Consider the following 12,431-nt stretch of genomic DNA (forward strand, 5'->3'; position numbering starts at 1 on the left):
AGACGGGGTTTCACCATGTTGACCAGGATGGTCTCGATCTCTTGACCTCGTGATCCACCCGCCTCGGCCTCCCAAAGTGCTGGGATTACAGGCTTGAGCCACCGTGCCCGGCCAAGCATATTTTTAGAACAGAAGCAGCAATTCTCTAGGAATTGGCTAGAAACTTTTCATAATTTCTTAATAAAGATCTTTCTTAAGGCTATATAATTAATATGAATACATAACAGGTATGTGCACATACATGCGTATATATAACAATAACATTTACCGAGCACTTACTCTGGATCAGGCTTTATTCTAAGTATTTCCATTTTTAATTCATTTAATCCAAAAAACTATCCAAAGAGGGTGCCACTATTACTATCCAAATTTTGCTCATGAGGAAACTGAGGCATGAATGAGTATAGACTACATAAAAGATAGAATAACAGCAAGACAGACAGTGGGAAACAGGAATAAGAATTCAGCAGTAGAGCACAGGCAGACACACAGAAAAACTGAGAATGAGTGATCTACAAATTGAATCAATGATACAGACAAAAAGCAACAGAGATACAGTAGTTTTTTTGTTTAATAGTTTTTATACTTACCTGGAAAAGCAAAAAAAGATGTAAATTATGTTTGTAGCTAACTCAACACTTTGTTTCCAGTCTTCTCTCAGGACCCTTGCTAACGCACCAAGGGCAGTTTCTAAAGAAAAAGGAGAGGTACTGAAACGATCATTCTCCTTGCTCTGGTATAAAGGATGATTGGTTTTAAATGTCTAGTTATTAATAAATAACAAAGCTAAGATAGAACTGGGACAAAAAGTAGGATGCTTCTTTCCAATACAGAAAGCTATTTTTAAAACTAAAATGTAATTTTACTTAAAAATACATAACATGCTGCTTCAAATATACACTGAACACAGAAGTAATAAAATATGATTTAGATAAAGTGACATAATATGTATGTTATGGTGACAATAAAATAAAAAGTCTTTCTTAATTTAACAATCTTAAATTAAGAACTGTAATCTTACTAATGCAGTACTGACTTTTTAACATCTGATTTAATGTATTTGATAATACAAAAAAAACTTGAATAAGTCTAGAATAAAATGAGGTTAGTAGACTAGCAGTTGTTCCATTAAAGCAAATTAAAAAACAAATAAAATCTGTACACAGAAAAATTGATCTTTCAGTATCACACTGAATTTATGCTAATAGCCACAAATAAAACAAAAAACTTTCACAAAATTAACTTTCAGGTAGGTTAATAAGCATTTCTGCTAAAATTCTATCTTGAGTAAACAAAAATTAAAGTAATGACACTAGTTTCAAATCAGGTTGGTACATGGCATACTAATTATTAATTAAAATATGTTAAAATACATAAATCATAATTCCACTGTTTTTAATAGGTACTCAGGATTTACAATAGTACTTTATAGACTGCATTATGAGTATTTATTGTAATAAAAATGTTCCATATTTGAGCTTTCAAAAATTACTGTATTATGAATCCACCGCGACAAATTTTTTAGCAAACTAAAAATCATCCTATGATCGCATTTCACAGTATTATTCACATTCACAATATAGAGAACTAGAATAGTATATGCTTTGAAAAAAATGATTTTGGAGTCACATAAATAATGCATATTAACATGTAAAGGCTCCAAAAAGTCCTATTTAATAAAGAACCTGGTATAGCATTATTCAATCTAATAATTCCCAAAGGCATCTGACCATTATAACACAGAGAAAATAGTATTTCTTAAAATACTAACTTACACAGAACTGTTCTATAATGTCATAAATTTAGGCCTAGGTTTAGTGACCTATTTGCCAAATTTTATTTCATTTTTCTCCTTTAATACAGAATAAAGAAACATCTCAATAAAAATATAGTTACAGGAGTTGTATACAGTTTACTAAGAAATAGCTAAAATACAGTTTACAAGAGGTCAAAAGATAACCCAAAATTAATTTCTACATTGAATGCAATCATAATCAAAACTCCGCTATGACTTTTCACAGAATATGATGAAATAATCTCAAAATATATAAGACAGATGTGCAAGATCAGCAAAACCAATTATGGGAGGAAAGAAAGCAATTTGGAACATTTTTCCTACATATTCTAAAGTTAAGTCAAAACACAAAATAACACAACAACAGTGTGATATTGGTATGTAAATCATCAAATAAACCAATGGAACAGAAGGAGAGAGAACACTAAAACAATTCCATGAAAATATGGGAACAGTGCCTGCCACACAGTAAGTTTTCAAGAAGTATCTATTTCATATAAGAATGGCAAGAATATAGCAGAAAAGCCATTTGAAATACTTATTTGAAAGTACTGATTAACAAAACGATTGATTTGAATTATTTTATTCATGTATTTGTCAACAGCCAGAAAGGCATTCTCTCTCACGTAATGCAAACCAGATAATAAAGACATCTTTCCTATTTTGTTTTTGGCAAATGTATAATCAGAAAACTATGCATTTAAAATGATTCTACAGGCTGGGAGCAGTGGCTCACACCTGTAATCCCAGCACTTTGGGAGGCCGAGGCGGGTGGATTACCTGAGGTTAGGCATTCCAGAGCAGCCTGACCAGTATGGTGAAACCCCAACTCTAATAAAAAAAAAAAAAAAAAAAGTGAAAAAAATTTGGCTGGGCATGGTGGTGCATGCCTGTAAAATCAGCTATTCAGGAGGCTGAGGCGGGAGACCTGCATGAACCAGGGAGGCAGAGATTACAGTGAGCCGAAATCGGACCACTGCACTCCAGCCTAGACAAGAGAGGGGAGACCCTGTCAAAAAAAAAAAAAAAAGATTCTATAGTGTTGTTACTAAGAAAACGGTGTTAAAAACATTCTATCTCCTTTTCTTGTTACTACCAATTACTTCTAGTGAAAAGAAAGCAAACACTTGATGTGAAATTCAATCTCAATGAAACTGCAAAGATTAACAGCTTTCCTTGTGCTACTAAGAAAAAACTAATATTGAACTCTAATTTAATAAAACATGATATATATAAATATCTAGGCAAATGTCTAAAGTTTGATCTTTTATCCTAATTAAAAGAATAAAACAGTTTCCAGAGAAGAAGAAAGATAAGGTACAGTACCATTAATGCTTAATTTTCCTTGTTTAAATTAAACAGTTTGTGAATTCTCCTGAGAATAAATACCATGCTCTCAATTTAAGAAATCTGAGTAAGAAAAAAAATAAAGAGCTGGAAAATATATGCATTCTTAAGTTTTGTATAAATATTGTTTTTAACTTATTCCTCTATTATAATTAAACATGTTTTATAGTAATTTTCTACTTTTAATATTTATAGCTATAAATCACCATTCAATAGTAGTTCTTCCAAGTTATCAGGATTTCGAGCAAGCTGCAGGATCAAAGCAGAACCCCGAACCTTATCAGGAATATCTTCATATAATAACTCAATATATTCATCCATATCATTAATGTTGGCAACTTCATCAATCTGAAACAAAGGAAGAGGCAGAAAATACTCATCAACAATGCTCAACAGATTCATTGTCAAAGAAATGATATTTTGTGATCAATATACTGGCCTTTATAACACACAAATTTCCAAAGAACTCACAGTAGCCACCTTTTTGGATAGGAAAATTTTAGACTTTTAGACCTAGGACTCTAATACAAAACCCCATAATAAAATGAGATGTATATAAGCTTTTTAAATTGTCTATCAATATAAAGTATCTCAAATGTAATATAAAATATTTGTATCTACTACAGTATATTAAATAATATATTTCAAAACATATTATAATAATAATGTAGAAATAATAATTTACAAATAAGAATAATGTAAACATTTTTACCCATCATTTATTAAAATAAATTGTCTAAGAAGCACAACCAATATTTTATGTCTTTTTCAATTAAATAATTTTCTACTTTCTTCAGGTACCTCTGAATTCAATCATTTTTTTTTTAAATGTCACATGGGTTTAATGTGATTATGTGTATTACCGATGGAAAAAGGCAATGTCTTATAATCCAGTCCTCTGTTAGATCAGAATGCATGCAGTCTTACCTCCATTCCTTCAAAAGGAGGTGGATCTTTAGGCTTGCTTGATTTTTCTTTTTTCTCTGTAAAAATATTTTTTAATAAGGAAAATTAGGTTTTAAGGTTTCTAGGTAATTTTTATTTTCAGCAGCTGAGTTTAATTCTAGCTAAACTGGAGATATTAAAACTAAATAGTTGATGAAATATTCTTTTCTCAATGTATAAAAATGATCATATATAATCCACTTGATGTAATGAGGATATCAAGGAGAGTATAAATTAGTAAAGTCTATAACTAATCACCAAATTATGTTAGGTAGCAACTTCCTCCCTGGTTAACTTTTTGGGTAGGTAAGGTATACAGCCAAACTTGCCAACAAGAAGCAAAATAGTCTGTTCTAAGTATCCTCTCTTTCCATTTCTAATTCAAATTTAAGGTAGGAATAGGAAAATCAATAAGGCAAAGAAAAAAGTATAACTTGAGTAACAAACTAAAATGAAAATTAACAAGGCAGAAAGAAATAAAAATGGGTAAATTTAAAAGCTAAGGTACAGAAAGTTAACTGGTTCTTTTTTAACAAGGAAAATTAAGATCATAAATTGAAAGGCAAATATTGATTACTTATGTTAATTATATCCCCACTTAGTCCCAAATAAATAGTTATCCAAAATAGCTGAACACAAGTTTGAGTCATTCATTATATGGAATTACCTGATTAATGGTATAATTTCATTTTTAGCAAAAAAAAACTATCCAATATACTTTATTGATCAGAATCATAAATCTAAATAATATATGCACATGAAAGTAAGTTAGAATGGTATCAACATTTTTGATTCAATAATTAGCAAATAAATACAAATGATAGAATTGGTCATTATTTCCAGAGGACAGCACCCATTCTATGTAAGCTCATATATTCTCAACAGTTTAATTCTGCTTCAAACAGATAATTTACTAAGACTGTGGTTTTAATTACGCAAAGAAAAAAATCACTGAATGTAATGAGTCACATAACCAAATAAGTATTATTATTTTGTTTCAATCACTAAGATAAAATTTCTGGCTTTGACATACTGCCTATCAAAAGAGTTTTAACAAAGAAACACCAATAGTTTAAAAAAGTGTATATTTAATATACACTTCCTAAAGCATTTCCTATGTCTTCAACTATTAATAATACTCTACCTAGACAAAATATTGACTTGAAATATGGATAAAATAATTACATGAAATCTTTTCATATTCTTTTAATTTCTGGGGAGCAAGGTTAAACCACTGATTTGCCCTGAAAACTCAGTGAAAGAGTTTTTACTAGTTTGAGGATATTTTATTATAAATGCCTTCAGAAATACATTAATTTGGCACTAGGAAAGATCAACTTGAACTGTACTGTTACCTACAATAAGCAGACACAGGTATTAAAAGACTACCAGATTTGCTTTTCTACTTGGAATTTATTGGATTATGTGATCTCTCATCATTTACAGACATCTTGACAAGAATGTTCTATCATAACATATTTGTTTAATAAAAATGTTTCTTGATATTTTCCTTATCTACATAGTACTTCACTGAATGCCAGCTATGTGATTAGAAGCAATCATATTTATTCAAAATACGTATTTTTGCTTTTAAATAAATTTACAACCATTTAATTCATTCAACAAATATATATTGATCATCTATCTTAGAAGTATCTAAGTATTTAGTATTCACTAAATACACAGAAGTATATAAGTATCTAGTATTCACAACTAATAAAAGTATACATTAAGTACAAGGCATTTTATTTGCTGTGGATGAAGGGAGACTGATTAACTGGAAAAAATTCCAAACAAAATTTTCTTTCTTTTCCCCTCTTAGTCTAATCAAAACTTGAGCATTGATATATTTTAAAAGCACCAGCTGGGCACACTGGCTCAGGCCTGCAATCCCAGCACTTTGAGAGGCAAAGTCAGGAGGATCACTTGAGCCCAGGAGTTCGAGACTAGCCTAAGCGACATAGTGAGACCCCAGTCTCTACAAAAGTGTAAAAAATTAGCCAGGTATGGTGGCACATGCCTATAGTCTCAGCTGCTAGGGAGGCTCAAGTTGAGGGATCACTGGAGGCCAGGAGGCTGCAGTGAGCTGTGATTATACCACTGCACTCCAGTCTGGGCAATGAAGCAAGACCCTGTTTCCAAAAAAAAAAAAGGACCATATGTACAAATATGTACATTTAGTAAATTCTATAAAATGGCAAAACAAAATGAAGCATTCAATAATCTGAGATAATTTTCCATTAAAATATCTATGTTTTTGTTTTGATTTTTAGTTTAGATTATTTTATATAAATGATCATTTTCTGAGCTCTAATATCTTAGTGGGTTGGTTCTTTTATGAGGAAATTGAGGATGGGAGCATGACAACAATAGAGACGTTGAGTAATAAAAACATAATATTTTCTTAAGAAGGATTAATAGAGATGGATTTGAGGTTTCCTCCCGTCTCCTTATTTGGTGACCCTACAATTAAACCCCTTTTTTTCTGCTGCAACCCAGTGTCTTAATGTATTGACTTGCTGTAACGGTTACAATTTAGTGGTGACCCCACAAAAGGATACCCCTCATGGGCATCTGCCTGTGGCTCAGTGACCCCTTGACATTTCAGAGGCCCGGAGATGAGTCCAAGTGGCTGTCTGGCTTCTTTAAGCCATGGCTGTCTCTGGAGCCTCCCTTGCCAGCAAGGCATGTCGACCTTCACATAAGCTTGCTTGCAGCAGAGAAACAGTTTCTGAATCTGAAAGACTTCTCTGGTTTAAGTATTCCCAAGCGTAATCGACAACCCTTTTGCTTTCTCCTGATCTGTTGTTCTCCTTAAAGGTCCTATTCAGAGGTCCTGTTGACCCTTCCTAATCTGTAAAAGGGGCCCTGTTTGAGGGGAATTTCCCCAGTTGGAAGGAGAATAAAGAGCAATGTTTGGAGGAAGTACTCCCGGACAATTTGGTTTCAGTTATGAAACCTAGTTTTATAATTCTGACTTATTGACTGTTCATGACTGAACAGTCTCATGTCTGTTCTTATCTTGTCCTGTTTTTGTATGGGGAACCCAGAAGGAAACATTAGCAGAAGCTCAGTGGGCCTAACAGGTGGAAAGGAAGATCTGTTTTGTCCGTTTTGCTAGATTAAAACTTGGATACTACGCCAAGTAACTGGTGTTTGTCTTTGTTACATGTACACTGTAATTTTGACTCGGTCGATATAGGAAATGCTAACTTGATCCCTCCTACCTCAAGCAGCCCCTTGGATTGTATCTTGCCATACTGGACAGTTTTCACCTATGAACCTATGAAAATAAAGAAAATGTTTTCTTTTGTAATCAGCAAGCAGGGTGATCAAAGGTCTGCTCTTTTGGAAGTCACAGTTAAGAGAATCCAGGAACCTGACAAGCTGGCAGTAGGGTAGTAAGAATTGTTTACCAGTCAGGTTCCAGATCTCTCTGTGTGGAATCTGGTTGAGCAAAAGGTTAAGAAATCACTGTCTCCTGCAAGGTTTTGATTAACAGGAGAAAAAGATGTGTGTGACTAGTCTTAGGAAACATTGACTCTGGTATACTTTTTGGTTTATGAATATTTATACTGTTCCCTTTCCTTCCAGAAATAATCTTTTGTCTTTCTGTGTTCTTCATTAAGAGAATACTAGTTGAGGGTTCTTCTCATCTTGTTTTACGTCCTTGAAAACTTGACCTGTGGCCAAGTGGGAGCTTTATCAAGTAGAACAATTCCTTTACATTATATACTTTGGTTTCAATAGTTACTTCATTTTGCTTTTCTTCTACATTGGCTACCTTCTTGGAGACCACGGGTCACGGAAGCATTTTATATTGCCCTATATAACTTTCTGCTTTTGTGGGTAGCTTTGAGGCTAGTGACCTGATCACACAGACCCACATCTGTGCTTTCTCCTGCCTCAAGACCCAACTCAGCACTCTTTTACTTTTATTTTAGCCATTATAGATAACAATAACCAAGGAATTGAATATTACGCTTTTTTCATATTAGTTTACATTTCCTTATGCATCCAGTGAACCAACTCCCCAGAAGTTTTATCCATCTCCAAATTCACTGTAACTTTTACCTTTAGTAACTGGGCATGGCCTAGCTGCAGTTCCATGCCATGGATGACCACACGGTCACTCAGGAATCAAAGGTTCCTCATCCCCCACCCTTTTATTTTATAGATCAGTATCATCAGCTCCCTAAGGAACCTATACTGAAATGGATTATGAGAGTAACTAATTTGGTAGCACTGTCTTTGGTTTTAAATGCTGCAGATTGAAAGAACATGTTTGGGTTGGTACAGTACCCACTGCTCACTATTAAACAACTACAAATGGTTATACATGATCCAGACAAACAGGAGGTTATTAGGGTTATTAGTGAGAAAAAGAGTCAGTCTAATGAACTGGATAAAAGCCCCTGTAAGGTCTCTTTACCCTGAAAAAAGGGACTGTCCAACTCCACCTATAACTGGTGGAGTACCCCAGATGAAGCAGCTTATATGCAAGCCATATGGGACTGGAGTTACGATGGCAGGGATATTCACCCCTTGAATATGCCCAATACCCAGGTCATGGTCAGCTTTTCCTCAAGGGTCTTACAGATGATAGTAGAAAATAATTAGGTTAGTTAACAAGGGAATGGTGAAGGGTAGAGGGGAAGGTCAAAGGACTCATCCCAGGAAGACAGGAAGTTTTAAACAGTTATTAAGAAATATGATGGATGAAGAAAACATTGATAGGAGTAAAACCAAGAGGAAAAGAGAAGGGTAGAGTCATGGGACTCATCCCAGCAGAGTGAAAATCTTTAGACAGTTATTAAGAAATGGAATGAACAAAATGGAAATTGATTGGGTTGAAAGAAAGGTCTTAATTGCTGGTTCCCCCAACCTTAAAGGGTACCAAATCAATTTCCTGTATTTACCCCAATTGGAGACATTTTTTAAAAAATCAGAAGACAAAGATCAAAATGAGAAAACTGAACAATTGCCTGGGGTGATGTTGAGGTGGTTAATCAACACGAAGACTGACTAAAAAGCCTTGGTCCCTCAGCTAAACCCTCTGCTGGGAACTCAAATCTCTTTTCACAGGAGAGCGTAAAATGGTCTGGGAGTGAAGAGAAATTCTTAGGACCAGAATGTAAAATGTAAGGATGGGTGGGATTATCAAAGTTGAAATGTTTAAACAGGGTTTATGTAAAGTAGTTGTATATATTTAACCTAAATGTCTTACGAAAATGGATATCGTATCTAACTAGAGGATGTTTCCTCTGCCCAGTATTGTAAAACTGAAGGGATACAAATCTGCCCTTCAAGCTATATTAACTGGACATACTAAAATGGAACCAGTAAGATTCCCCAAGCTCATTGAATACAGAATAGAAGCCAGAGTGCTGGTAGGAACAAATTCTCCACTTCATAGCCTTTTGTGGAATGTTTACTGAGGCTTATGGCAAAAGTCCTGCGAGCACATCCCATTGATGACTACTGTGACTCTGGACAAGAGAATTTCCACTTAAGAGGCATTTACTGCCTTGTTATAGGACATTAACTGAAGACACCCTATGATGGAAAGACATAAAATGATCATGACATCTGAAATACCCATGCTATTGGGGCAATGTCAGAGAAACAGTCTAACTGGGGATAGCAGTGCCCAGAAGCATTCCATAATAAAATGGAGATAGTTTGTATAGGATCATGCTACTTGGGAAATTCAAGGAGGAGATAGTCATGATCCGGGAGCCTCTTTTTCCCCAGGACTGACTCTGAAATTGTGTGAGAAGCTGCAGGATTCTACAGTGCCCATTACACAGCTTTCACCTGACTGACAAAGAACTGCCTGGTTTGTGAATAGCAATTCCAAGGTTAACAGACAACATTCTGTTGGGAAGTCTGCTACTCTGACTGAAGAGGAGCCAAGAAAACATTTTTTTTCTTTTGAGCTATTTACAGCTTATGACAAGTAAAGTATATCTTTCTGAGAAAAATTTGCCTTTCTATCTAAGTTCTCACAAGTGTGGAAACCATTCATAAGTATTCTTTTATGGCAATACAGTTATTCGCATAAGTTCAATAAGAATCTGTTTTCTTTTGTAGCAGGACACAATTGGAGATGCTGGTTACTTTACCAAGGCTTTGATTGGATTGGCATATTTTGAGATATGACCAGACTGCTTTGAGGAATTGATGTTGACTTTATAGAGTCAATAAAAGCACCTTGGAAAGATTGGCCTTCTACCTCGTCTATGTAGTTTCGTTATAGAGTTCTGCATCTGTGATAAGTAAAAAAAAGTTACTTTTAAGAGATCCAGAAACCTCATGTTATTTTGGGACCTCCACAGGAGATGAGTTCACCCAATTCATAGAGGTATCTGCAGGCATGGATAAATCCTTGGTTTGGCTAACCTGGAGGCTTTTAAAAAGTCGAAATTAAGATTCCTTATGAAAAATTTCCTGCAAAGTCAACTTAAAAGAGCCTATATGGCCAATCACTATTCTTGACATACTTTATGCAGTCAGGCCAAATATAAAACTTATTTTGCAAATAAATTGGTCCTACTATAATTTGTCTTTGGTAGAAATGGGGCACTGGAGATAAAAATTTTGTTTCAAAAGAAACTACAGTATACCTGTTACTAGATTGTAGCTTTGTCTATTATTTTTGAGTTTTTATTGTTTTCTACAATTTGAACTAAACCTGAATTATTTCCTGGCTACAAGTCTTCAAACTAACATTTTCAAAATTTTCTTCCATTTTTCTGACTTAAACTCAGTAAAATCATTATTAACTTTTTCTAAGGCCATGCAAGCCAAAGCTCACACCTTGTAAGATGGGCAAGAAAAACTTGTCAGATTGCTACTGCTTATTTCCACTTTAACTGAGATGCTTTGAGTCTAACATTTATACACATCAACTGACTTCCTTTCATACTCTAAGGAAACTGGTTTATAGATTGCCCCAAATACCAACATTTGTTTTTCCTCTGTTTGAAAGCTAGTCTACAAAGCATCTCCTGAAATGAGACACGGCTGTCTAATGGGCATGGCCTATTCTCAGGAATGGGAGACTGGCTTACTGGGATCCTTTGCCACTCAGCTATTAACTCAATTTTTCTACCAACTCCATTTTTTGTGTGTAGAACTTCTACAAAAGTTTCATACAAGGGATGTTGGGGCTCAGAAATATATACCTCAAAATATGGCATGTTGACATGCTAAACTGAAGAAGAAAACTGCTAGGCCTAAACTCTGGCATAGATGGTTTTGGATAATCCAATTACATTAGATTTCCTCCTGGCAAAGCAAGGGGTTATCTGTGAAATAACTAATACCACATGCTGTGAATAGCAAAGATTTCCAAACAAGCTAAATGGTTACAAGAGGTGCAGACCACCTTAATAATCTCTTTGGCTGGCTTCCTATGGGAAGGGGAAACTGGTTTTGATCCTCCTTACAAACTCTTGTTATTATCATTATTGTCATTTTGCTCTTCTTTCTATTCCCAAAAGACAACAGGGACTAGTAACAACCACTGACATTTTTGTCATGCAGAGTTGGAACCCTAGAGTTGGCAATCAAGAACCATTTATAGGCCACTGCTAAGCAGTTTCATTCCTCAAATCCCAATCAGGGTCCTGCTATGTGCATACCTTGTCGGCAGAAAGCTGCTAGAAAGGTCATCCTTGATTCCCTCTTTATTGATCATACCTCAGGATTAAGGATGAACAAGAAAAGGGGGAACTGAAACTGTCCCCACAGGGTGATAAGAATTCTATGACTAAGCATTAATTAGGCTACACTTTGGCCCATTCCCTTGTTGCTGAAGTCATATAGTCAGTCAAACATACCATTTGCAACCCCATTGTTCCTACAGACAGCATCTCTGACGTTAGAATCATAAAGCTTTTGCTTAAGGATCATTTAAAATGTTTTTCAGACCATGAGTGTCAGTGAAATAGCTGATATCAACCAGTCTGAAGACCCTCATAGAGGAATGAAATCAGCGTGAGAATACGGCTTCTTCATCATCCTGTCCCACTACTTCACCTTACACTCTCTGACCAATCAACACTCTCTGTGCTTCAGCCTAATCCAAAACCCTTAAAAACTCTAGCCCCAAATTCCTCAGGGAGATGGATTTGAGGTTTTCTGTCATCTCCTAGTTTGATGACCCCCAAATTAAACCTCTTTCTCTGCTGCAAAAAAGAAAAAAAGATTCATGAAAGTTATACCGTGGCCGGGCGTGGTGGCTCACGCCTGTAATCCCAGCACTTTGGGAGGCCAAGGCGGGTAGATCACGAGGTCAAGAGATCGAGACCATCCTGGTCAACGTGGTGAAACCCCGTCT

The 12,431-nt window shown here is 35.1% G+C and overlaps 1 protein-coding gene across 2 annotated transcripts in view; it reads right to left on the reverse strand.

The window, feature by feature from the left end:
• Nucleotides 1–12,431, reverse strand: part of KIFAP3 (kinesin associated protein 3) — a 143,706-nt gene that overhangs the window by 110,074 nt on the left and 21,201 nt on the right. For both annotated transcript variants that reach the window (XM_017534138.2, XM_017534139.2), the window contains exons 4-6: nucleotides 4,070–4,125; nucleotides 3,349–3,490; nucleotides 591–690 (exon numbers count right to left, since the gene is read on the reverse strand). In XM_017534138.2, coding sequence (XP_017389627.1) covers nucleotides 591–690; nucleotides 3,349–3,490; nucleotides 4,070–4,125 — 298 coding nt within the window. The remainder of the gene's footprint in view (nucleotides 1–590; nucleotides 691–3,348; nucleotides 3,491–4,069; nucleotides 4,126–12,431) is intronic.

Source organism: Cebus imitator, unplaced genomic scaffold (assembly GCF_001604975.1).
Source record: "Cebus imitator isolate Cc_AM_T3 unplaced genomic scaffold, Cebus_imitator-1.0 Scaffold84, whole genome shotgun sequence".
Lineage (NCBI taxonomy): Eukaryota > Metazoa > Chordata > Mammalia > Primates > Cebidae > Cebus > Cebus imitator.